Below are 23659 nucleotides of genomic sequence, written 5' to 3' on the forward strand. Positions count from 1 at the left end.
AGGATCAGTACTTGTGGTACAATTGTGAACAGCCCCAGCTATTCACAATATATATCAATAATTTGGATGTGGAGACCAAATGTAATATTTCCAAGTTCGCAGATGGTACAAAGCTTGGCGGGAACGTGTGTTGCGAAGAAGATGTAAAGCGGCTACAGGAGGATTTGGACAGACTTAGTGAGTGGGCAAGAACATGGCAGATGGAATGTAATGTGGAAAAATGTGAGGTTATCCACTTTGGTAGAAGAGACAGCTGTGCAGAGTATTTCCTAAACGGTAAGAGATTAGAAAGTGTAGATGCACAAAGGGACCTGGGTGTCCTTGTCCATAAGCCACTGAAAGTTAACATGCAGGTGCTGCAGGCAATTAGGAAGGCTGATGGAATGTTAGCCTTTATCACAAGAGGATTTGAGTACAGGAGTAGTGAAGTCTTGCTTCAATTGTATAGAAGCTTGGTTAGACCGCACCTGGAGCAGTGTGTGCAGTTTTGGTCCCCTTACCTCAGAAAATATATTATTGCCATAGACTGAGTGCAATGAAGGTTCGTCAGACTTGTTCCGGGGATGGCAGGGCTGTCTTATGAAGAGAGATTGGGGAAACTGGGCCTGTATTCTCTTGAGTTTTGAAGAATGAGAGGTGTTCTCATTGAAACCTGCAAAATACTGAAAGGAATAGACAGGGTAGGCGCAGGTAAGATGCTTCCCCTGGTTGGGGAGTCTAGAACCAAGGGCAGAATTTTTCACTCAGCGTGCGGGCGCGTGCCCAACCCTCTCGAGCGTGAAAAAGCACATGATGACATCAGGCAAGCGTCCCAATGTCATCACGCACTCGCGCAATATTTCGGTTGGCGGGCGCGCGCAAAAGTCAGAAGTGCACATGCCGACAATTAAGAGGCTTATTCAGGCCATTAAAGTAGTAATTAACTGAAATTTTTTGTTGCCCATCCAACGTTACGTCTGACGGCTGGGCAAATCGGCCAGGCGGCCTTTGCATTTTTCAGGAAACCTCATCCATGGCAGGATGTGGTTTCTGATATTAATTTTTTTAAAATAAAAACATTTGGACAGAATTTTCATCATCCATATGTTCCGATGACTGATTCTGATGCATGGGCATTTTTTCCCAGTTTTTAAAATCTTTATTTTTTGCATTTAAATTCTTTAGCTCCCTGAGGCAGCTCTCTGCCCTCAGGGAACATTCATTCCGTGCTCCCCCGCGCCCACGCTGACTTCAGCACTCGCCCTCCTCCTGCCCCCACCCCAGAAGCGCTGAGCTTTTCAGCGCGCCTTTCACGCTGGCTGGCCGTTAATTGGCCAGCCAGCGTGAAATCACAGTTGGAGGCCAATCATGGTTGGGGGTCCGTTCCCCGGCTGCTCCTGGGCCCGCTGATTGCTAACTAAAAATCCTGCCCCAGGGAACACAATATCAAAATAAGGGGGAAGCCACTTAGGACTGAGATGAGGAGAAATTTGTTTACTCAGAGAGTTGTGAATCTTCGGAATTCATACCCCAGAGGGCCGTGGAAGCTCAGTCATTGAGTACGTTTAAGGTAGAGATTGATAGATTTCTGATTAACAATAATGTAAAGGGTCATGGGGATAGTGCGGACAAAAGGCATTGAAGTGTTCAATCACCAATGCTCATACTGAATGGCGGAGCAGGCTCAACGGGCTGAATGGCCTTCTCCTATTCATATGTTCCTCTGTTCGAAATCTATCCCATTGAGCATGGTGGTAGTGCCAGACAATGCGACGGAGGGTATCCTCAATGTGAAGACAGGACCTCACCTCCACAAGGACTGTGTGGTCGTTACACCTGCCAATTCTGTCGCGGACAGATGGATTTGTGACAGGTAGATTGGTGAAGATGAGGTCAAGTAGGTTTTTCTCTCTTGTTGGTTCCCACACCATCTGCTGCAGACCCAGTATAGCAGCTGCGTCCTTTAGGACTCGACCAACTCGGTCAATAATAGTGCTACCGAGCCAATCTTGGTGATGGACAATGAAATCCCCCACTCAGAATACATCTCTGCCAAGCCACCCTCAGTGCGTCTTCCAAGTGATGTTCAACATGGAGGAGCATTGATTCATCAGCTGAGGGAGGTGGTGGGAGATATCCTTGCCCATGTTTGACCTGATGTCATGAGACTTCTTGAGGCTCAGAGTCAATGTTGACAACTCCCAGGGAAACTGCCACTTGACTGTATACTACTGTGCAGCCACCTCTGGTAGGTATGTCCTATCAGTGGGTCAGGACATATCCAGGGATGATGATGGTGGTGTCTGAAATGTTGGCCAGAATTTTTACCTCATTGGATGAGTGCACACCCGACCCGATTGAACATAAAATGACATGTGATGATGTCAGGTGAGCGTCCCGACATCATCACGCACTCACGCGATATTTCAGTCGGTGGGCCTGCGCGGGAGTCGGCATCGCACCTGCCAACAATTAACAGGCCTATTAAGGCCATTAAAGTACCAATTAAATGTAATTTTTCACTGCCGTCCAACCTTATGGTTGGTGGGCAGGCAAAAAGGCCAAGCGCCTTTGCATTTGTTAGGAAACCTCGTCGATGGGCTGGATGAGGTTTCTAACAGCAATTAAAAATAAAGTAAAAATTTTAACATTTCATTAATAACATGGCCCTGACTCGGTCATATGAGGGGACATGTTTTGTAACATTCTTAAAATCTTTATTTTTGATTTTTTATATCTTCAGCTCCCTGAGGCAGCTCCCTGAGGCAGCTCTGTGCCTCAGAACTTTTCCTGTGCGCACTTGCACGCATGCGCGAAGTTCCCTGTTCCCCAGCCAACCCCCCCCCCCAACACAGGCAGCACTGAGTGCTGCAGCACACATTTCATGCTGGCCGGGCCTTAATTGGCCCGCCAGCATGAAATAGCGTCCGGCACCGATCACAGGTAGCGGTCTGCCCCCATCGAGCCCGCCTGATGAGAGCAAAATCCAAGCCATTGTCTGTAAGGTATAATTCCATGGGAAGAATTTTCAGGTTAACGAGCGGGGGCAGGGCCCACTCACTGATGCGTAAAATGACGCGCAGTGACGTCGGGCGGGCGGGCGTCCCGATGTCACCGCGCGTCATTTAGATTTTCAGTTTGGCGGGCGTGCAGCCAACTTGGCTGTGTGCCTGCAGAACTGTCAAAGGCCTATTAAGGCCTGTTAAAAACTAATTAAATTATTAAAATGAGCTGCACGTCCAACCTTAAGGTGGGTGGGCAGGCGAAGAGCCCAAGCGGCCTTCACATTTTTCATGGAATCTCATCCACGGGTGGGATGAGGTCTCATGAAGTGTTTAAAAATTCAATAAAAAATGTTTTTTAAATTCATTGACATGTCCCAACTCATGTGACACTGACATGAGGGGACATGTTTTAAAAGTTTTTGATTTCTTTATTTAGATGTTTAAAACTTAAACTAATCACCCTGAGGCACCTCTGTGCCTCAGGGAGATTTCTGTGCTCTTTTGCGCACACGTACGAAAGAGTGCAGGCCATGACTCAGGGAATCCGCCGCCCCCCCCACCACCCTGCCCCCACCTGCACAGGGAGTGCTCAGTGCTTCCCGGTGTGCGTCACGCTGGGCGGGCCTTAATTGGCCCGCCCACGTAAAATGGCAGCACAGACCCAATCGGTTCGTGCCTGCTCCCGCACAACCCCCCAGATGGGGGGAAAATTCTGCCTCAAGAGTATGACTATGTCAGGCTGTTTCTTGACTAGCCTGTGGGACTGCTCTCCCAATTTTAGCAAAAGCCCCCCAGAGCAGGACTTCACAGTGTTGGCAGGGCTGGTTGTGCTGTTGGCATTTCTGGTGCCTAGGTCGATCTGTACGGTTTCATTGCTTATTTTTTTAAAGCTTCATAGTGGTTTGTTCGACCATTTCAGAATCAACCACATTGCTGTGGTCTGGAGTCACATGTAAGCCAGACCAGGTAAGGACAGCTAATTTCCTTCCCTAAAGGTCATTAGTGAACCAGATGGGTTGTTACAACAATCAGAAATGGTATTATGGTCACTATAACTGAGACTAGCTTTTAATTCCAGATTTATTAATTGAATTTTTATTCCACCAGCTGCCATGGTAGAATCCGAACCCGTGTCCCCAGAGGATTAGCCTGGCCCTCTGGATTACTAGTCCAATGAATTTTACCATTATGCCACTATCTCCCCACAGGCCACACATACCTCCACAAGGGCCACCATTGAGCAGACAATCAGCCTCCTAAAGATGAGGTTACTAGTCCAGTAACAAGTCATCATGCCACTGCCTTCCCTCATTGCTTGGATGAATGAGTGAATGGGCAAGTGGGTGAGTGAGTGAATGGGTGGGTGGGCAAGGTAGATAGGTGGGCGAGGTGGGTAGATAGGTGAGTGGGTGAGTAGAGGTCATGGGTAGGTGGATAAGTGGGTCAGGAGCATGGTTGGGTGATCAGGGTGTAATTAGGGGTTGGGGGGTTAGTTGGTTCAGGTCAGTGGGTAGTTGGGATGTCGGGGAGGTAATTGGATCTTGCCGGGGGCTAGTCGGCTGGTCGGGGGTAGTCAAGTGATTGGGAGGTAGTCGGGTCTGATCTGGGGAGGTGGTAGGCAGGTGGTCAGTGGGATAGTCAGATGATCGGATGGGATGGTAGAATAGGGTTAGTCATAACCAGTGCATCCACTATTCTACAGCTATTGCTTTTAGAACCCCAGGATGTAGGCCATCAGGTCCTGTGGATTTGTCAGATTTTAGTCTCTTAATTTTCTCCCAATACTTCTTTCTGCTGATATCAATTATCTTAATTTCCTCACTCTTTTTAGCCCTTAGGTTACCCCCTATTTCTGGTATGGAGCTTGTGTCTTCTACTGTGAAGACAGACACAAAATATTTGCTCAATATTTCTTCCATTTCCTCATTCCCCATGATAATTTCTCACACCTCTGGATCTAAGGGATTAAAGTTTACTTTAGCCACTCTCCTCCATTTTATGTACTTATAAAAGCTCTTACAATCTGTTTTTATATTCCTGGCTAGTTTTCTCTAGCCTGGAATATATTATTTTATTTTTATTTTTATAAACTCTTTGGTGGTCCTTTGCTGATTTCTAAAACACTCTCAATCTTCAGGCTCGCTACTGTTCTTTGCAACATTATAAGCCTCTTCTTTTAATCTAATACTATCCTCAAATTCCTTAGTAAGCAAAGGATGGATTTTTTTTTTGCTGAGGTTTTGTTTTTAATGGAATGTATTTTCATTGAACGCCCTGAATTGTTTCTTTAAATGTTTCCCACTATTTATTTACTGCCATACCCTTTGTCTATTAACCCAATCAACCTTAGCCAGCTCTCCTTCAAACCTGTGTGATTGGCTTTGTTTAAATTTGAGATTCTTGCTTATGATTGGAATATATCACTTTTAAATTTAATATGGAATTCAGTTCTGTTATGATCACTATTTCTCAGCAGTCTTTTACTATGTGATTACAAATTAACCCTGCCTCATTGCACAATACTAGACCTAAAATAATTTTATCCCTAGTTGGTTCCACAACATACTTCTCCCAAAAACTGTCACAAAAGCATTCTACAAACTCATCTTCCAGAAGACCTTTGCCAATTTGATTGATCCACTCTATATGAAGATGAATGTCCCCCACAATTATTACATTGTCTTTGTTACAAGCTCCAATAATTTCTTGTCTGATGTTCTGTCCAATGATATACTTATAGCTAGGGGGCCTGTAAACTACTCTCGCCTGTGATTTCTTTCCTTGCTATTCCTAATTTGCACCCATACTAATTCTACTTCCTAACAATATGAGCCAAGATCCTTTCTAATAATTGTCCTTATGTCATCTTTTACTAGTAGGGCTACTCCTCCTCCTTTTCCATTCATCTGTCCTTTCAAAATGTTGTGTATCTGAGATTATTTATTTCCCAATCTTATTCACCTTGTAACCATGGGCAGAATCTTTAGTTAGGCGGGGAGGCAAGCGCCCAACCCAAATGAGCATGAAATGATGCGCGTTGATGTTGGCTGAGCGTACCGACGGCAACGCATAGTAGCGCAATAGTTCGGTCGGTGACCGCGCACCGGAGCTGGCAGCGCACCCGCCAAAAATGAAAAAGCCTATTAAGGCCATTAAATAATCAATTGTCCTGAATTTTTCACTGCCCGTTCAACCTAACAGTTGGTCAGGTGAAACAGCCAGGAGGCCTTTCCATTTTTTTGGAAACCTCATCCACGGGCGGGTAAGGTTTCCAAAAGCAAATAAAAATGAAATAAAAACTTTAATTAATTTTTAATTAAAAACATATCCCTGCTCATGTGACAGAGTGACAGAGTCACATGAGCAGGGACATGTTTTATTCTTTTTTTCTGTTGTTTAATAATGTTTTCAATATATTTTTCATCTCCCTGAGGCAGCTCCGTGCCTCAGAGAGATTTTTCAGCGCTCTTTCACGCGCATGCACGAAGTGTGTGCTAGGCCTGCTTGCCCTTCTCCCCCCGCCCGCACAGGCAGTGCTCAGTGCTGCCACTCATGTATCATGCTGGGCGGGCCTTAATTGGCCTGCTCATGTAAAATTACTGCCGATCGCGGGTGGCAATCGGCTTCTCGACCGCTCCCACATGCCCCCACTGATTCCACACATGCCAAGGGCAAAATTCTGCCCCATATCTCAGTAATGGCGAATAAATCTAAATCATTTATCTCCATTTGTGCCACTAGTTCATGTATCTTAATGTGGATGCTTCACTCATTCAGATATAAAGCCTTTTGTTTTTTTTTACTGCTATTCTTTGCATGCACCTTATTCACCGATGTAGTATTACCATTAAACTCTCTGTCCCTTACTGTCCCACTTAACTTGTCTTCACACACATCACTATACTATTTTATTGTGTCAGCTATTCTCTTTGGATTTCTAAATCTCCCTGCACCTGAAAACCCACGCACCTGTTTGTTTAAAGCCCTATCCACGGCCCTAGTTATATGATTAGCTAAGACATAGGTCCCAGCCTGGTTTAAGCGAGGTTCTGCATTTTAATTTGAATCCTAACTCCTCAAACTCTCTTAGCAGAACATCATTCCTGCTTCTACCTATGACCTTGATTCCTATGTGGAATATTACCAATGGATCCTCCCCATGCCAACTCCAAGTTCGCCGACAGCTGCAAGGAGATGTCCTTAACCCTGGCACCAGGCAGGCAACACAAGCTTTGGAACTCCCAGACGCAGCTGCAGAGAACAGTAGCTGTCCACCTGATTGTACTGTACTGTCCCCTATCACTACCACATTCCTTTTCATTCCCACTGGAATGGTATCCTGCATCTTGGTGCCATGGTCAGTTTGCTCATCCACCCTGCAGTCTTTGTTCTCATCTACTTAGGTAGTAAGCACCTTGTACCTGTTAGTCAAAGTCAAGGGCTGAGGCTCCTCCATCACTACATGATGGATTCCCATACCTGCCTGACTCACAGTAACACCCTCCTGGCCCCGACCATTGATCAACAGTAAAGTTCTACTTAACCTAAGGAGCGTGATTGCCTCCCGGAACAAGGTGTCCGGTTAACTATCCCGCTACACGATGCCCCATAATGCCTACAACTCAGATTCCAACTCAGCCACTCTGAGCCGAAGTTGCTCAAACTGCAGACACTTTCCACTTTTATGGTTATCCAGAACTGCAATGCATTCTACAAAATCCCACATGTTGCACTTATAGCATACCACCAGCCCTGTCTTGTGTGTCCAACCTTATTTATTTATTTCATTAGTTAATTAGTTACTAATTCAGTTAGTTCAAGGAGTAGCAAGACACACTCTCTTAGTTTGGAGTCAAAAGAAGAATACTTACCAGCTACTGGAGGTAAAACAAAAAGAATGAAAGGCAGCACCTCCTTCCTCTTCTGCACCAAATTCCTACTTGCACCAAACTCCAGATATAACACTCAATTCATGAAGCACCCTGGTCTTGGATCACTCTGCGTTTCTCTACTCTGTGTATTTACTTTAAAGAGAGCTTATGACTCACACCAAAGGTAAAACTACTAAGTCAGCTTCCTGCTATAATAATCAACACTTATTCAGGAAATAATTTTCAGTTGATTGACAATTAACTGCTACTGCCATGCAAGGGAGAATTTTACTGGCCCCCAGGAGGCAGAAAGGGAAGTGGGGGTGGTGAAGCCATGTTGGATTGGCTCTCCGACCATGTCCCATCATTGGGGAATATTACCAATGCATGAATGGGTTCAGGCAGGCGGGCAGCCAATTTGGATATGCAATGGCCCTAATAAGGGCGATTTTACCAGGCTGTCGGTATTTTACCAATAGCGGATCAAACTCCCGCCACTTAGGGAGCTCGCCAGCTAAATGGAGGCTGCCCTCCCCAGCAGCAGCCGGGGTGGGGGGATTGTTTTTCTAATCATAGAGGGAGCAATGAGTTTTTTGACTCACTTAAGATTTAGTTCAACAAGACTAAAATCAATCGGACAAAAGGAAAAATTTTGATCTAGCAAATCAGGACCATTTATTAGGAAACAAGTGTTATACTTAACAAATCAAGGCAGTAAATTAATCACTCATCTGGCCTTTACTCACTGTCTGAACTTTTGGTGCAATTTGATGCACTTGGCCCCTCTCAGGATTCTTTCTCAGCTTTGATGGTTTCTTTGTTTTGCTATGCCACACACTGAAGCTTTACTGTTTACTTAGCCTGCGGTTCCCATCTCTGGGACTCTTTTTTTTCCTTTCTGCACTACCAGGCTCTGTGAACTCTGGCTTTTTAACCCTTTCAGAAGGTCATACCACCTCACGTTCAGAGCCAATCCGGCCTGATGGCTGGCATAGACACTGCATGGTGAAGGTCTGTTCCAGTTGAATTGGGACTTTGAAGTGACTTATGGAGAAGTGGGAAGACCCCTATTCATTTAACTGGTAAAACTGTTTTGAATTAGCTTCACCCAGCTCTCTGGTTCCATGGTCTGTAAAGTTACCAGAGTTTGCATCTCCTTTGTTCTGAAATGTGCAGCTTAAACTTGCTACAGAAGTTATTACAATGAATTGCAAAAACTGATTCTTTAAAATTTTACATCTTTAACACTACATGGTCAAAACATGCATTGCTCAAAGATTTAGGATTAATTAATAGAGTAATATGACTGATCACTTAAGGTATTGATATAAAATCAAGCTGACTCCTTTAGCTAAATAAAGTGAAACTAATTTTAACCACCCCCAAACTACCTACAGGGCCAAAGGCAGGGAAGGCAGCCAAATGTGAATCTAGCGATTTCCCTGGATTCTCCTTCAATAGTGGGCCTCTGAAAAGTTTTACATTTTTCTGAAGAAGAGTCATACGGACTCGAAACGTTAACTCTGTCTTTCTCTCCACAGATGCTGCCAGACCTGCTGAATTTTTCCAGCATTTTTTGTTTTTGTTTCAGATTTCCAGCATCTGCAGTATTTTACCTTTGCATTTTTCTTTTTTATCTTGCTGAATTCAGCAGGTCTCCAGCCTATCTTAGCATTGGCCACCGTCGCTGGCCTTGCAGCTGAGGTCTCGGAGCTGCTGGCCCTCTGATTGAGCCAGCATTTCTTGGGGTGGGGATGGAAACCCCATTCGCAGCCATTTAATTGGCCGCTGTCCATAAAATGCATTCTGAAAACCAATTTTTCTGGCCAATGTTGGGTGATCTGCACAATTGGCAATATTAAGCCCGCAGTTTATGTTAAAACGTAGCGGTTGGGTATCTTAACTAGCTTTATAAAATTCATTCATGAGATGTGGGAGTTGCTGGCTAGGCCAGCATTTATGGCCCATCCCTAATTTCACTTGAGAATGTATTGGTGAGCTGCCTTCTTGAACCGCTGTGTCCATGTTGTGTAGGTACATCCACAGTGCTGTTAGGGAGGGAGTTCCAGGATTTTGACCCAGTGACAGTGAAGGAATGACGATATATTTCCATGTCAGGATATTGTGTGACTTGGAGGGGATCTTCCAGATTGTGGTGTTCCCATGCACCTGCTGCTCTTGTCCTTCTAGATGGTAGTGGTCGTGGGTTTGGAAGGTGCTGTCTAAGGAACCTTGGTGAGTTCCTGCAGTGCATATTGTAGATGGGACACACTGCTGCCACTGTGCGTCAGTGGTGGAGGGAGTGAATATTTATGGATGGGATGCCAATCAAGCAGGCTGCTTTGTCTTAGATGGTGTGAGCTTCTTGATTATTGTTGGAACTGCACTCATCCAGGTAAGTGGGGAGTATTCCATCACACTTCTGACTTGTGCCTTGTAGATGATGGACAGTTTTGGGGAGTCAGGAAGTAAGTTAGTCATCACAGAATTCTCAGCCTCTGACTTTTTAGGAACATAAGACTTAGGAGCAGGACTAGGCCATTTGGCCCATTGAGCCTGCTCCGCCATTCAATAAGATCATGGCTGATCTGGTTGTGGTCTGAACTCCACCTTCCTGTCTGCCCATCATAACCCTTGAGTCACTTGTCTATCAAAAATCTATCAAACTCAGCCTTGAATAAATTTAATGACCCAGCCTCCACTGCATTCTGGGGAAGAGAATTCCACATACTAACGACCCTCTGAGAGAAAAAAAAACTCATCTCAGTCTTCAAAGGGAGACCTCTTATTGAACTATGTTCCCTAGTTCTAGTCTCCCCAACAAGTAGAGACATCCTCCCGGTATCTACTTATCAAGTCTCCTCAGGATCTTACATGTTTCAATAAGGTTACCTCTCATTCTTCTAAACTCCAATGGACATAGACTCAAGCAGTCCAACCTTTCCTCATAAGATAACCCCCCCCAATTCCAGGTATTGGTCGCGTGAACCTTCTCTGAACTGCTTCTAATGCATTTATATCCTTTCTTAAAGAAGGAGACCAAAACTGTACACAGTACTATAGATGTGCTCTAACCAACACCCTGTACAACTGTAGCAAAACATCCCTACTTTTATATTCCATTCCCCTTGCAATAAACAACAACATTCCATTTGCCTTTCCAATCACTTGCTGCACCTGCATACAAACTTTTCCTGATTCATATACCAGGACACCCAGATCCCTCTGTACTTCAGAATTCTGCAATCTCTCTCCATTTAAATAATATGCTGTTATATAATATAATATTGTAAATAGTTGAGGCCCCAGCACTGATCCCTGTGGCCCTCCATTAGTTACAACTTGCCAACCTGAAAAAGACCTATTTATCCTTACTCTATGTTTCCTGTTAGCTAACCAATCCTTTATACATGCGAATATGTCACCCGTTTACACCGTGTTCTCTTATCTTGTCTTGTAACGTTTTATATGGCAGCTTATGAAATGCCTTTTAGAAATCCAAGTACACCACATCCACAGGTTCCCCTTTATCCTCCTTGCTTGTTACTTCCTCAAAAAACTCCAATAAATTAGTTAAACATGATTCCCTTTCACAAAGCTATGTTGCTCTGCCTGATCACATTTCGATTTTCTGAGCATCCTGCTATAACCTCATTAATAATGGATTCTAGCAATTTCCCTATGACAATTGTTCTGTAGTTTCTTGCTTTCTAAGTCCCTCCTTTCATGAATAAAGGTGTTACATTTTTTCCAATCTTTGTGGCCCTTCCACAATCTAAGGAATTTTGGAAAATTATAATTAATGCATCTACTATCTCTGCAGCCACTTCTTTTAAAATCATAGGATGCAGGCCATCTGGTGCTGGGGACTTGTCAGCTTTCAGGTCAAATAATTTTCCCAATGCCTTTTCCCGAGTGATGGTGATTGTTTTAAGTTCCTCCCTCCTGTTCACCTTTTGATTTTCAAGTATTTTTGGGAAGTTTTACAAGTCTTCTACAGTAAAGACAGACACAAAATTGCTGTTCAACGTCTCTGCTGTTTCCTTGTTTTCCATTGTCAATTCATGAGACTCACTCTCTAGAAGCCAATATTAGGTTTAGTTACTCTTTTCCTATTTACATACTTGTAGGAACTCTTACTACCTGTTTTTATATGACTAGTTAATTTTCTCTCAAACTCAACTTTCTCCCTCTTCATTATTTTTTAGTAATTCTTTGCTGGTTCTTCAAATCTGACCAATCTTCTGACCTGCCACTGATATATACAGATTTGTATAATGTTTGTTTAAATTTGATACAATCCTTAATTTCTTTATTTAGCCATGGATGATGCATCCTTCTCAAAGAATCTTTCTTTCTGACTGGAATAAATCTTTGCTGAGAGTTATTAAATATCTCCTTAAAAGTCTGCCACTGCATCTCTACTATCCTACCTTTTAACCTAATTTCTCAGTTCACTTTAGTTATCTCTGCTTTCATGCTCTTATAATTACCTTTATTCAGGTTTAAAACACTAGTCTTAGACTCACACTTCGCCCCTTCAAACTGAACATGAAATTCTATCATGTAATGATTGCTGTCACCTAAAGTCTCCTTTACCATGAGGCTACTGATTAATCCTGTTTCATTGTTCATTACCAGATCTAGAATAGCCTGCTCCCTGGTTGACTCTAAAATATACTACTCCAGGAAACCGTCTTGCAGACATTCTATGAACTCATGGTCCATGCTACTATTGACAATCTGATTGGTCCAATCTACATGTATATTAAAGTCACCGATGATTATTGCAGTACCTTTCTTACATGCCCCATTTATTTCTCCCTGTATACTCTGTCCTACAGTATGACTACTGTTAGGGGGCCTATAAACTACTCCCACAAGTGACCTCTTACCTTTCCTATTTCTTATCTGTAACCAAACTGATTCTGCATCTTGCTTTTTCGAGCTAGGTCATCTCTCACTACGATACTAATGACATCCTTAATTAACAGAACTACCCCACTACCTTTTCCTAGCTTCCTATCTTATCGATCTTTTTGAAATACATTTCAAACTTTCTTCATAAGATAAACCTTTCATTCCAGGAATAAGTCAAGTGAACCTTCTCTGTACTGCTTCTAACATAATTATATCCTTTTTTAAATAAGGAGACCAAAACTCTACACAGTGCTCCAGATGTGGTCTCGCCAAGGCCCTATACAGCTGCAGTAAAACTTCCCTACTTTTATATTTCATTCCCCTTACAATAAACACCAACATTCCATTTGTTTTCCTAATCACTTGTTGTACCTGCAGACCAACTTTTAATGATTCATGAACCAGGACACCCAGATCCCTCTGTACCACTGGGATCTGCAATCTCTCTCCATTTAAATAGTATAATGCTTTTCTATTCTTGCTTCCAAATAGTATTTACATGGCTAGTCCAGTTCAGTTTCTGGTCAATGGTAATTCCCAGGATGTTGATAGTTGGGCATTCAGCAATGGTAATGCCATTGAATCTCAAAGGGAGATACTAAGATTCTCTCTTGTTGGAAATGGTCATTGCCTGGATATAGTGTGGTGCGAATGTTACTTGCCACTTATCACCCTGAGCCTGAATGTTGTCCAGGTTTTGCTGTATATGGGCATGGATTGCTTCAGTATCTGAGGAGTCTTGAACAATGCTGAACATTGTGCAATCATCAGCGAACATCCTCACTTCTGGCTTTATAATGGAGGGAAGGTCATTGCTGAAGCAGCTGAAAATGGTTGGGCGTAGGACAATACCCTGAGGAACTCCTGCAGCAGTGTCCTGGGATTGGGATGATTGACCTCCAACTATCACAACCATCTTGCTTTGTGCTATGTATGGCACCAACCAGTGGAGACTTTTCCCCCTGATTCCCATTGACTTCAGTTTTTCCAGGGCTCCTTGATAACATACTCAGTGAAATGCTGCCTTAATTTCAAGGGCAGTCACTCTCACCTCACCTCTGGAGTTTAGCTCTTTTGTCCGTGTTTGGACCAAGGCTGTAATGAGGTCAGGAGCTGAGTGGACCTCATGGAACCCAAACTGAGCATCAGTTAGCAGTTTATGGCTGAGTAAGTGCCGTTTGATAGCACTGTCAACGACCCCTTCCATCACTTTGATGATGATTGAAAGTAGACTGATGGGATGGTAATTAGTGAATTGGATTTGTTCTGCTTTTTCTTGTGGACTGGATATACCTGGGCAATTTTCCACACTGCTGGGTAGATGCCAATGATGTAGCTGTACTGGAGAAGCTTGGCTAGTGGCACAGCTGGTTCTGGAGCATGTCTTCAGTACTATTTCTGGAATGTTGTCATGGCTCATGGCCATTGTAGTATCCAGTACCTTCAGCTGTTTCTTGATATCATATTAAGTGAATCAAATTGGCTGGAGAATTACGTCTGTGATGCTGGGGACCTCAGGAGGAGTCCGAGATTGATCATCCACTCGGCACTTCTACCTGAAGATGGTTGCAAATGCTTCTAGCCTTGTCTTTTGCACTGATGTGCTGGGCTCCCCCATTATTGAGAATGAGGATACTTGTGGAACCTCCTCCTCCTTTCAGTTGTTTAATTGTCCACCAACATTCACAACTGGACGTGGAAGGACTGCAGTGTTTAGATCTGATCCATTGTTTGTGGGATTGCTTATCTCCGCCTATCGCATGCTGCTTCCGCTGTTTGGCATGCAAATAGTCCTGTGTTGTAGCTTCATCAGTTTGATGCCTCATTTTTAGGCATGCTTGGTGCTGCTCCTGGAATGCCTTCCTGCACTCTTCATTGAACCAGGGCTAATCCCCTGACCTAATGGCAATGGTAGTTTCTTTGCAGCTTGCAGTTTCTTATGCAGTTTTAATATTCTAAGTCAGAACCTGACTGTTAATTTAAATTACAGCTTGAGAATACTTACCAGAGATCCCACTTTCACCTAAATCCCAACATAGCCCTCAGTTCCTGAAGCACCCTGTTCTCTGAATAACTTTGTGCTTCCCCACTCTGTCTGGTAGCGTCGAGTCTCTCCTTTTAATCTGGCCTATTACCATCATATCAGTTCACTCTCAATCATCAGTAAGGTAATGAAAGTTGTTTTCAAACAATTCTATCAAGTAACACTTACTCACTGTGTTTACTAATGCTCACTCTGGATACTGCTAGGACCACGCAGCTCCAGACCTCATTACAGTCTTGGTCCAGTCATGGGCAAAAGAACTGAATGTCAGAGATGAAATGAATGTGACGGTTCTTGACATAAAGGCAGCATTTGACAGAGTGTGGCATAAAGAAGCCCTAGTAAAATTAAAGTCAATGGGAATTAGGAGGAAATATTTTGACTTTCTGGAGCCATACTGAGCACAAACTAAGATGGTTGTGGTTGTTGGAAGCCAATCGCTTCAGGCACAGGACATTGCTGCAAGAGTTCGTCAAGGCATTGTCCTCAGCTCAACTATCTTAAGCTGCTTCATCAATGACCTTCCAACCATCATAAGGTCAGAATTGAGGATGTTCGAAAATGATTACACAGCAAGTCTGTAGCTCTTCAGATAATGAACTAGTCCATGCCTGCATGTAACAAGACCTTGACAACATTCAGGCTCAGTATGTTAGGTGACAAGCAACAGTCGTGCCATAGAACTGGCAAGCATTGACCATCTAACCACTTGCCCTTGGCATTCAATGGCATTACCATCAATGACTCTCCTACTGTCAACATCCTGGTGGTCACCATTGACAGAAACATAACTGGACCAGCGGCTACAATAGCATGTCAAAGGTTGAGTTTTCTGCAGCAAGTGACTCACCTCATGACTCCCCAAAAGCTTTCTGTCATCCACAAGGCACAAGTCAGGAATGTGATGGAGTATTCTCCATTTGCCTGGGTCAGTGCAGATCCAACAATGCTCAAGAATCTCAGCCCCATCCAGTACAAAGTAGTCCATTTGTTTCACACCCCAACCACCACCTTAAACAATCACTCCCTTCATCATCAGTGCACCATGGCTACAGTGCAAACTATCTACAAGATGCACTGCAGGAACTCGCTTCTTCCAAAGCAGCACCTCCCAAATCTGAAACCTCAATCATCATGAAGGACAAGGGGAGTAGTTGCATGGGAATACCACCACCTCTAGCTTCTCCTCCAAGTCACACACAATCCTGAATTGTAAGTATACAATTGTTCCTTAGTCATTGCAGGATCAAAATCCTGAAATTCTCTAACTAACAGCACTGTGGGTGTACGTACAGCACCACCTTCTCAAAAGCAGTCAGGGGTGGGCAATAAATGCTGGTTTTGTCACAGATGCTCACATCCCATGAACAATTTTTTTCTTAAAAATTAATTGGGTTAATTCCTGTGTAAGCATAGTACACAGATAAATGTTTTGTAAGCACAGTGAGTGTTTTTGTGTGGGCTTCACCTGTTGTAAAACATGTTGCAGTGTTAGACCAGGTGCCATGAGGAAGAGAATGGATTAGATGCATAAATCAAAAAAGGGAAACTTAGTGCATTTACACTACCTTTTGATTAGGAGATGATGCATGGCTTGGGGTGGGGGTGGTGGACCTGTGGAAGAAAAAAATGGCAAACTGCAGAAGACAAATTAAGTTTGAAAAATCATGATGATATTTGTTTCTCATGTATTAAACAATTAATGTGAGCTTTTTGGGTTCCTTTAATTGCCAGAAATATATTATTGGCTTACTTTATTTTGTTCCATTCCCATTTTAATTTCTCTCCGTTTTCTAGATTTTCCTGAATATGGTGAAATTTCTAACACATTTTCTTTTGCAAATAAAGGTTTATTTCTATTGGATCTGCCGGGACACCCATTCTTTTGAGTGGTTTGCTAATCTCTTGCATTCCCTGGAAGTACAATTGATGGAGAAAGGAAAGAGCCACTTTCTGAGCTATCACATCTTCCTCACTGGCTGGGATGAATACCAGGTGAGTGAGAATTTATTGCTGCACTTTGGCTCTTGTGTTCCCCTTTAAAGATTAAAGTTTGCTTATGCTAAAAATTAAACTGACCATAGTTATGCAAATAATTTCAATAATTTCCCTTTAGCTTTACATAGGATGTCAGAATATCCAGTTATATTCAACTTTCCACCTCCCTCCCTGCTTTCCCTGTAGGTCACTCTGTAACATTGAATTGGAGCTGCAATTTACCATGGGATCCATATTGTTAATGATAGACTGCATAACTTGCTTAATTTCTTCATTGTAATTTGATGAGTTACTTCTGTTTCTTCATTGGCTTCATCACCATCATCTTCTCCCAAGATTTCATCTTCACGCTGACTGGTAAAGACATGGACCATGCCTGCGGCAATGGTGAGGTCGGCGACGAATACCCACGTGAGGATCCTACACCACATCATCCCTCTCTCAACGCAAATATGAGTGTTCTCTCTCCTGCTTTTGACTCTGCTGCCATGCACTAATTATCTCTACTTTTGTTCACAGGGAGCTCTGCCAAGTGACTGACACCCTCAGCCAACCAGTCCCTCAGCTCCACCCAGGTCTTCACCTCCAGCCAAGAGAACACCTCCTGCATTGAAGAGCTGGAAATAAGCAGCCTGGAAGATCCATCACAGCACTTACCCACACCCTCCACCAATGCAGAGACACACACCTTGTTGGGACTTAGATCTAGAGAAGGCTTGAGTTCACAATCTGGTGGTCACCACATGAACGCGTGTCCGCAGAAGGAGGAGGCAGGCTCAGCCAAGACCCCCGGCACATGGTGGGCTGCTGGGGAAGAGGCAGCTGTGAGATCCAAGCCAGATGACGAGCCTCTGGATTCAGCCATCCAACTCATCCTGGAGAGTCAGCAGAAGGCGGGGGAATATCATGCAGAGCTGTTGGAAGCCCTCAACAGAGTGACACGCGAGTCAGAGGAGTGCATCCGCCTGCTCTCTGATGAAGTGGTGCCCACATGTGTGTGTATAAAGATCTCCATGGGAAGGATGGCGGATGCCATGGAAACCCTGGGCCAGCAGACTGTGGAGATCATGCAGACCTGCACTCCAACGCGGTAGCCATGGGTGAGTTCCTGCAGTGGCAACATGAGAGGAAAACGGGGCACCTCGACATCCCTCCAGGTGCTTCTTCCCCTCAAGAAGTCAGGCCGGGGTCCTCGGGCACCCGAAGGGAGGAGGAGTAGCAGCTGGACACCACTGGGTCACCCACTGAGGAATCTCAGAAATGTTCTCTCCCTTCAAGTCCCCTTTACCTGTGACCCCTCAACTTTGTCCTCTATCACTACAAAGGGTCCACAGGAGGACAGCTAAAGCAAGCCGGGGCCCCCAAGGCTTTGGCTCTCCAGAGGACCCACACCGAAGTCATCAGAGAAAACAGGGCCAACCATTGCACAGGCTGCCTTCACCCCTGCTGCGGATGTCAGGGCAGCACCTAAAAGTGTTAAGCCTAGAAAAGTTAAGACATTCTGATTACAAGTGGTTGCATGGGTGAACACAGTTTGTCACTTTATAATCTGAAAAAGTATTCTCTTTCATTGAACAATGTGTACTGGTGTCTTTCAGCTTTATTGACAGGCTTCGCGAGTCCTCCTGCTGCATCACCCCCCACAACCGACTAGCAGTTCAGACTCATTCAGCTGGCCTACAAATGATTCTGAAGGGCGAAGTGTGTGTGTGGCAGGGCCTTTCGGAGCCTCGTGCAAGCACCCTCCCACATACTCGGATGCTTCCTCCATCACACTCATCTCAATGTCCTGAGCATTTTCAATGCTGCCTGCTGGGCTTCTCTTTCAGTTGTCCATCTGAGCTGACCTGCATCTCTGTCCACTCCCATGCAGCACCTGTTCCTGCCCAACATGAGTCACCTTTCACTTGTGGTTTTAGAAGCATGGTATGTGCAACATTTGTCTTCAGCTCCCCCCATCTTTTCCCCTCCCCTAGTCACCCATGTCCTTTCACCCATCATTGTTAACCCCCGGTATCACCTTCCACCACCCCACCATCACCTACCAGCCACAACCCTTTTCTTTTGGGGACGTCCAGGTGAACATGTCCAGGTGAGTGTGATGGAGGAAGCATCCGAGTGCACAAGGCTCCGAAAGGCCCTGCCACACACACACTTGGCCCTCCAAAAGCATTCGTGGGCCGGCTGCATGAGGCTGAACTGCTAGTCGGGGGGCGATGCAGTAGGAGGACTCGCGAAGCCTGTCAGTGAAGCTGAAAGACACCATTACACATTATTCAGTGAAAGCGAATATATTTTCAGATTATAAGATGCCAAAATGTGTTCATTCATGCAACCACTTGTGATCAGAATTTCTTAACTTTTCTAGACCTAACACTTTTAGGTGCTGCCCTGACATCCGCAGCAGGAGTGGAGACAGCCTATGCAATAGTTGGCTCTGTTGTCTCTGATGACTTTGGTGTGGGTCCTCTGGAGAGCCGAGGCCTCGAGGGCCCCAGCTTGCTTTAGCTGTCCTCCTGTGGGCCAGCTGTTCCCTCTGCAGTACACATTCCCTACCTTCCTGAAAATCCCACCCCCATTCACATTGACCTTCCTGTCCTCTTCCTTCCCACCCCCAGGGTCCATGTCTGCTTCCAAGTTCCCAACAATCACCCTCACCATCCCTTCTACTGATACCATCGCACCCTCACCCTCCCACCCCACCGGCTCACTCTGCCCTCTCTCATTCTCACCATTCCCTCCTACCATGCCCACCCTCATTTCACTTCCCAAGAGGCACTCATCAACTCCGCAAGCCTCTCCCTGGCATGTTCACCTGGACATCCCCCCTCCTTTACACCTTCCTCCCTCGGACTCCTTCCCCCTCTCCGGACTCCTTCCCCACTCCGGACTCCTCAGCCCTTCTGGATTCCTTCCTCCCCCCCCTTACTCCTTCCACTTTCTTTACTCCTAACTCCTTTTTCCTCCCTTACTCCTTCTTCCACCCTTACTCATTACCTATCCATACACTATCCTCCACCTTTACTCCTTCCCCACTCCTTACACTTCCTCCCTCCCACCACCCCCGGACTCCTTCCTGACCCTGGACTCCTGCCCCCCTTCCAGACTCCTTCCTCCCCTGGACTCCTTCCTCCTCCTGGACTCCTTCCTCCCTCCGGACTCCTTCCTCCCCCTGAAGTCCTACCCCTTTCCAAACTCCTTCCTCCACCCAAATTCCTCCCCCCCCAAACACCTTCCCTTACACCTTCTTCCTCACATACACCTACCTCCCCAGTTGCCCTTCTCCCCCATTACACCCTCCTCCCCTGTATTCCCTCTCCCCTCCTAACCTCGTCCCCCCCGACACCTTTGTTCCCCCCTTCCCAACCTCACCTCTCTCCGGTACACCTTCCTCTCCCAGTCAAACCTACACCTCCCTCTACACTCCCTTGACGATCAGCCGTTGCAGACCACGGCCAAGACACTGAAGTCCCAAAGTAGACACACAAGGGTGACCTTCCACTTCCATGAGCTGCTTCGCGGTGGAGCCATGCCATGAGAATCCATCCAGCACATAATGCACGTTCTTCCAGGGTCCCATTGCTATCGGGCACCAGCACCTTCTGCTCCTCGCATGTCCGCGATTTGAGCAAGGCCCTGATGTTAAATCCTGACTTTTGCACGTCACACTTATCAAGATGTGTCCTGCACCGGCGTGTTTTCCTGCTGACGTGGATGGTAGATGTGACATGGAGGGATGATTTTGGTGAGCTGTGCTTATAATGATATGCGGATGTATTACAACGAAGTTCCCGACGTGTGGCGGCGGGAAACATGGCCCACCATTGACGGGCAGAGCGGATTATTGCAAACTGGTTTCACGAAAGCGTGAAACCAATTTTTGGCCTGCTTGCCATGATGCCTGCCGCCAGTGTGCACAGAAAATTCCGCCCTTAGAGTTTAATTGTTTGGTTGGCGAACTTTGCAGATTAGAATATGCTTCTTATTTTCATCTTGGAAGCACACTTCCTATGAAGATTGTTCTGCACCTTTAACAAAGTGTGTTAACTGCAGTATGAATCTGCATGTACATACTATTTTTAATATTTTATAGATGGTGCTGGATCACTTACACAGTTCAGTTTAATATGCTTGGTCCACACTGTTTTTATAAGGATGATATACCCTCTTTTTAAGATATATTTCTCCCATCCCTATACTTGGCTCTGTGAATTTTATTATATCCCCAACTCAGGATGCCAATGAGTGAATTTAACCCAGACCTCTATTGCATGCGCAACTAGTCCTCAGTCCATTAGAGCAGATTAAGATGAATATGCCACCAATTTTCTCTCCATATGAAGAATTATTTGGCTTCCATTGGAACTTTCTCATGGTAGTGTGGCTGCGATTGGAAATGGAATGTGCAGCAGGTCACCAGCCTGAATCTGAATTTTACAGTGGTCTAGTGCTACCACTTAACTGAATATAATGTCACCATAGTTCAATGAGGAGTGCAGGGGAGCATGTCAGGAGCAGCACCAGGCATATTTAAAAATGAGGTGCCAACATGGTGAAGCTACAACACATGACTAGATGCATGCTTGACAGTGGAAGCAGCATGTAATAGACAGAGCCAAATGATCCCACAACCAACAGATCAGATCAAAGCTCTGCAGTCCTCCCACACCCAGTTGTGAACAGTGGTGAACAATTAAACTAAGCAGGGGAGGAAGCTCTACAAACATCCCCATCCACAATGATGGTGGAGACATTTGCAACCATCTTCAGCCAGAAGTGCCAGATGGGTGATCCATCTCGACCTCCTCCTGAGGACCCCACCATCACAGCTGCTAGTCATCAGCCAATTTGATTCACTCCACATGACATCACATAATAGCTGAAGGAATTGGATACAACAAAGTCTAATAGCCCTGACAATATCAGAGTTGCAGTACTGAAGGCTTGTGCTCCAGAACCAGCCACATCCTTGACTATGCTGTCCCAGTCCAACTAGCAAGAGGGGAGGAGGTGGCATAGTGGTATTGTCACTGACTAGTATTCCAGGGTAAGGCTCTGGGGACCTAGGTTCAAATCCCACCATGGCAGGTTGCCAGCAATTTAAAAAATCTGGAATGACCATGAAACCATTACTGATTGTTGTAAAAACCCATCTGGTTCACTAATGTCCTTTAGGGAAGTCCTTACCTGGTCTGGCCTACATGTGACTCCAGACCCACAGCAATGTGGTTGACTCTTAAATGCCTTCTAAACAAGGGAAGTTAGGGGTGTGGGCATCACTGGTCTAGCCAAACAAATTTTTAAAAAGCAGGACAAATCCAATCTAGCTAATCCAGTCTATTCTCAATGATAGAAGGTGTCATTAACAGTGCTATCAAGCATCATTTGCCCAGCAACAGCTTGCTCATTGATGCCAGTTGGACTCTGCCAGCACCTGACCTCATTACAGCTATGATCCAAAGATGGACAAAAGAGCTGAAATCCAGAGGTGAGGTAAGAATGACAGTCCTTTGCAACAAGGCAACATTGGACCAAGTGTGGCATCAAGGAGCCCTGGAAAAATTGGGTCAAATGGAATCATGGCGAAAACTCTCCACTGATTGGAGTCATACCTAGCACAAAGAAAGATGGTTGTGGTTGTTGGAAGCCAATAATTTCAGCCCCAGTGTCCTAGCCCAACCATCTTCAGCTGCTTCATCAATAACCATAAAGTCAGATTTGGGGATTTTCACTGATGATTGCATAGTGTTCATTACAATTTGTGATTCCTCAGCTATAGAAGAGGCTGGCCAGCATCCAGCAAATCCTGGACAACATTCAGGCTTGGGCTGATAACTGGCAAGTAAAATTCACACCACACAAGTGCCAGGCAATGACTATCTCCAACAAGAGAGAATCTAAACATTTTCCCTTGACATTCAATGGCATTACCATCACTGGATCCCCCACCATCAACATCCTGGGGGTTATCATTGACTAGAAACTGAACTGCACCAGCCATATAAATACCATGGCTATGTCAGAAAGTCAGAGGCTGGGAAATCTGCAGCAAGTAACTTATCTTCTGACTCCCCAAAGCCTATCCACCATGTACAAGACACAAATCAGGAGTGTGCTGGAATACTCTCCACTTGCCTGGTTGAGTGCAGCTCCAACAACACTCAAGAAGATTGACATTGGAGCTTCCTTCCAAACACCCTGATGATACCTACACCAGATGGACCGCAGCAATTCAAGAGGGTGACTCACCATCACCTTCTCAAGAGTAATTAGGGTGGGCAACAAATGCTAGCCTTGCCAGCAACATTCGCAGCCCAGGAACGAATATATAAAAATATTACTGTCAAAACTGAGTGTATATTAATTCACTACCTATTACATAACAGTGGATTGTATTGCTTTGTGCTATCTAAGATTATTTTTGCCAATGAAAGAGTTAAGAAAAAGTTTTAAACATAATTTGCAACACTAAAGACCTGTAGCCAATTGCTCTGACGATAGACTGGCACTTGTTTTTCTGCAGGCTGCTCACATTGCCTTGCATGATGAAGAAAACAAAGATGTTATCACTGGACTGAAACAGAAGACTTTCTATGGCAGGCCAAATTGGAACAAGGAGTTCAAACGCATAGCTGATGATCACCCTGGGTAAGGCCTTTGATGCTTTAATTAGTGATTGAGTCATCAGTCATTGATGTATTTTTATAAAAGGTTTGGACTACAGTCCACAATCCTCCTTATAATAAACAAACAACATTTCAGAGAGTTTGGGTCTCAAACAAATTGGTGTAAATTATAAACTAATCTGCACTGTCACTAGTAAAGTGATATGAAACATATAC

The 23659-nt window shown here is 44.7% G+C and overlaps 1 protein-coding gene across 1 annotated transcript in view; it reads left to right on the forward strand.

Moving 5' to 3' along the window:
* The window catches only part of LOC144690057 (NADPH oxidase 3-like), a 136285-nt gene that overhangs the window by 98975 nt on the left and 13651 nt on the right, over positions 1–23659 (forward strand). Inside the window, exons 11-12 of the mRNA XM_078557564.1 lie at positions 16668–16814; positions 23341–23465. Of these exons, the coding sequence (XP_078413690.1) occupies positions 16668–16814; positions 23341–23465 (272 nt within the window). The remainder of the gene's footprint in view (positions 1–16667; positions 16815–23340; positions 23466–23659) is intronic.

Source organism: Cetorhinus maximus, chromosome 14, assembly GCF_964194155.1.
Source record: "Cetorhinus maximus chromosome 14, sCetMax3.hap1.1, whole genome shotgun sequence".
Classification (NCBI taxonomy): Eukaryota; Metazoa; Chordata; class Chondrichthyes; order Lamniformes; family Cetorhinidae; genus Cetorhinus; species Cetorhinus maximus.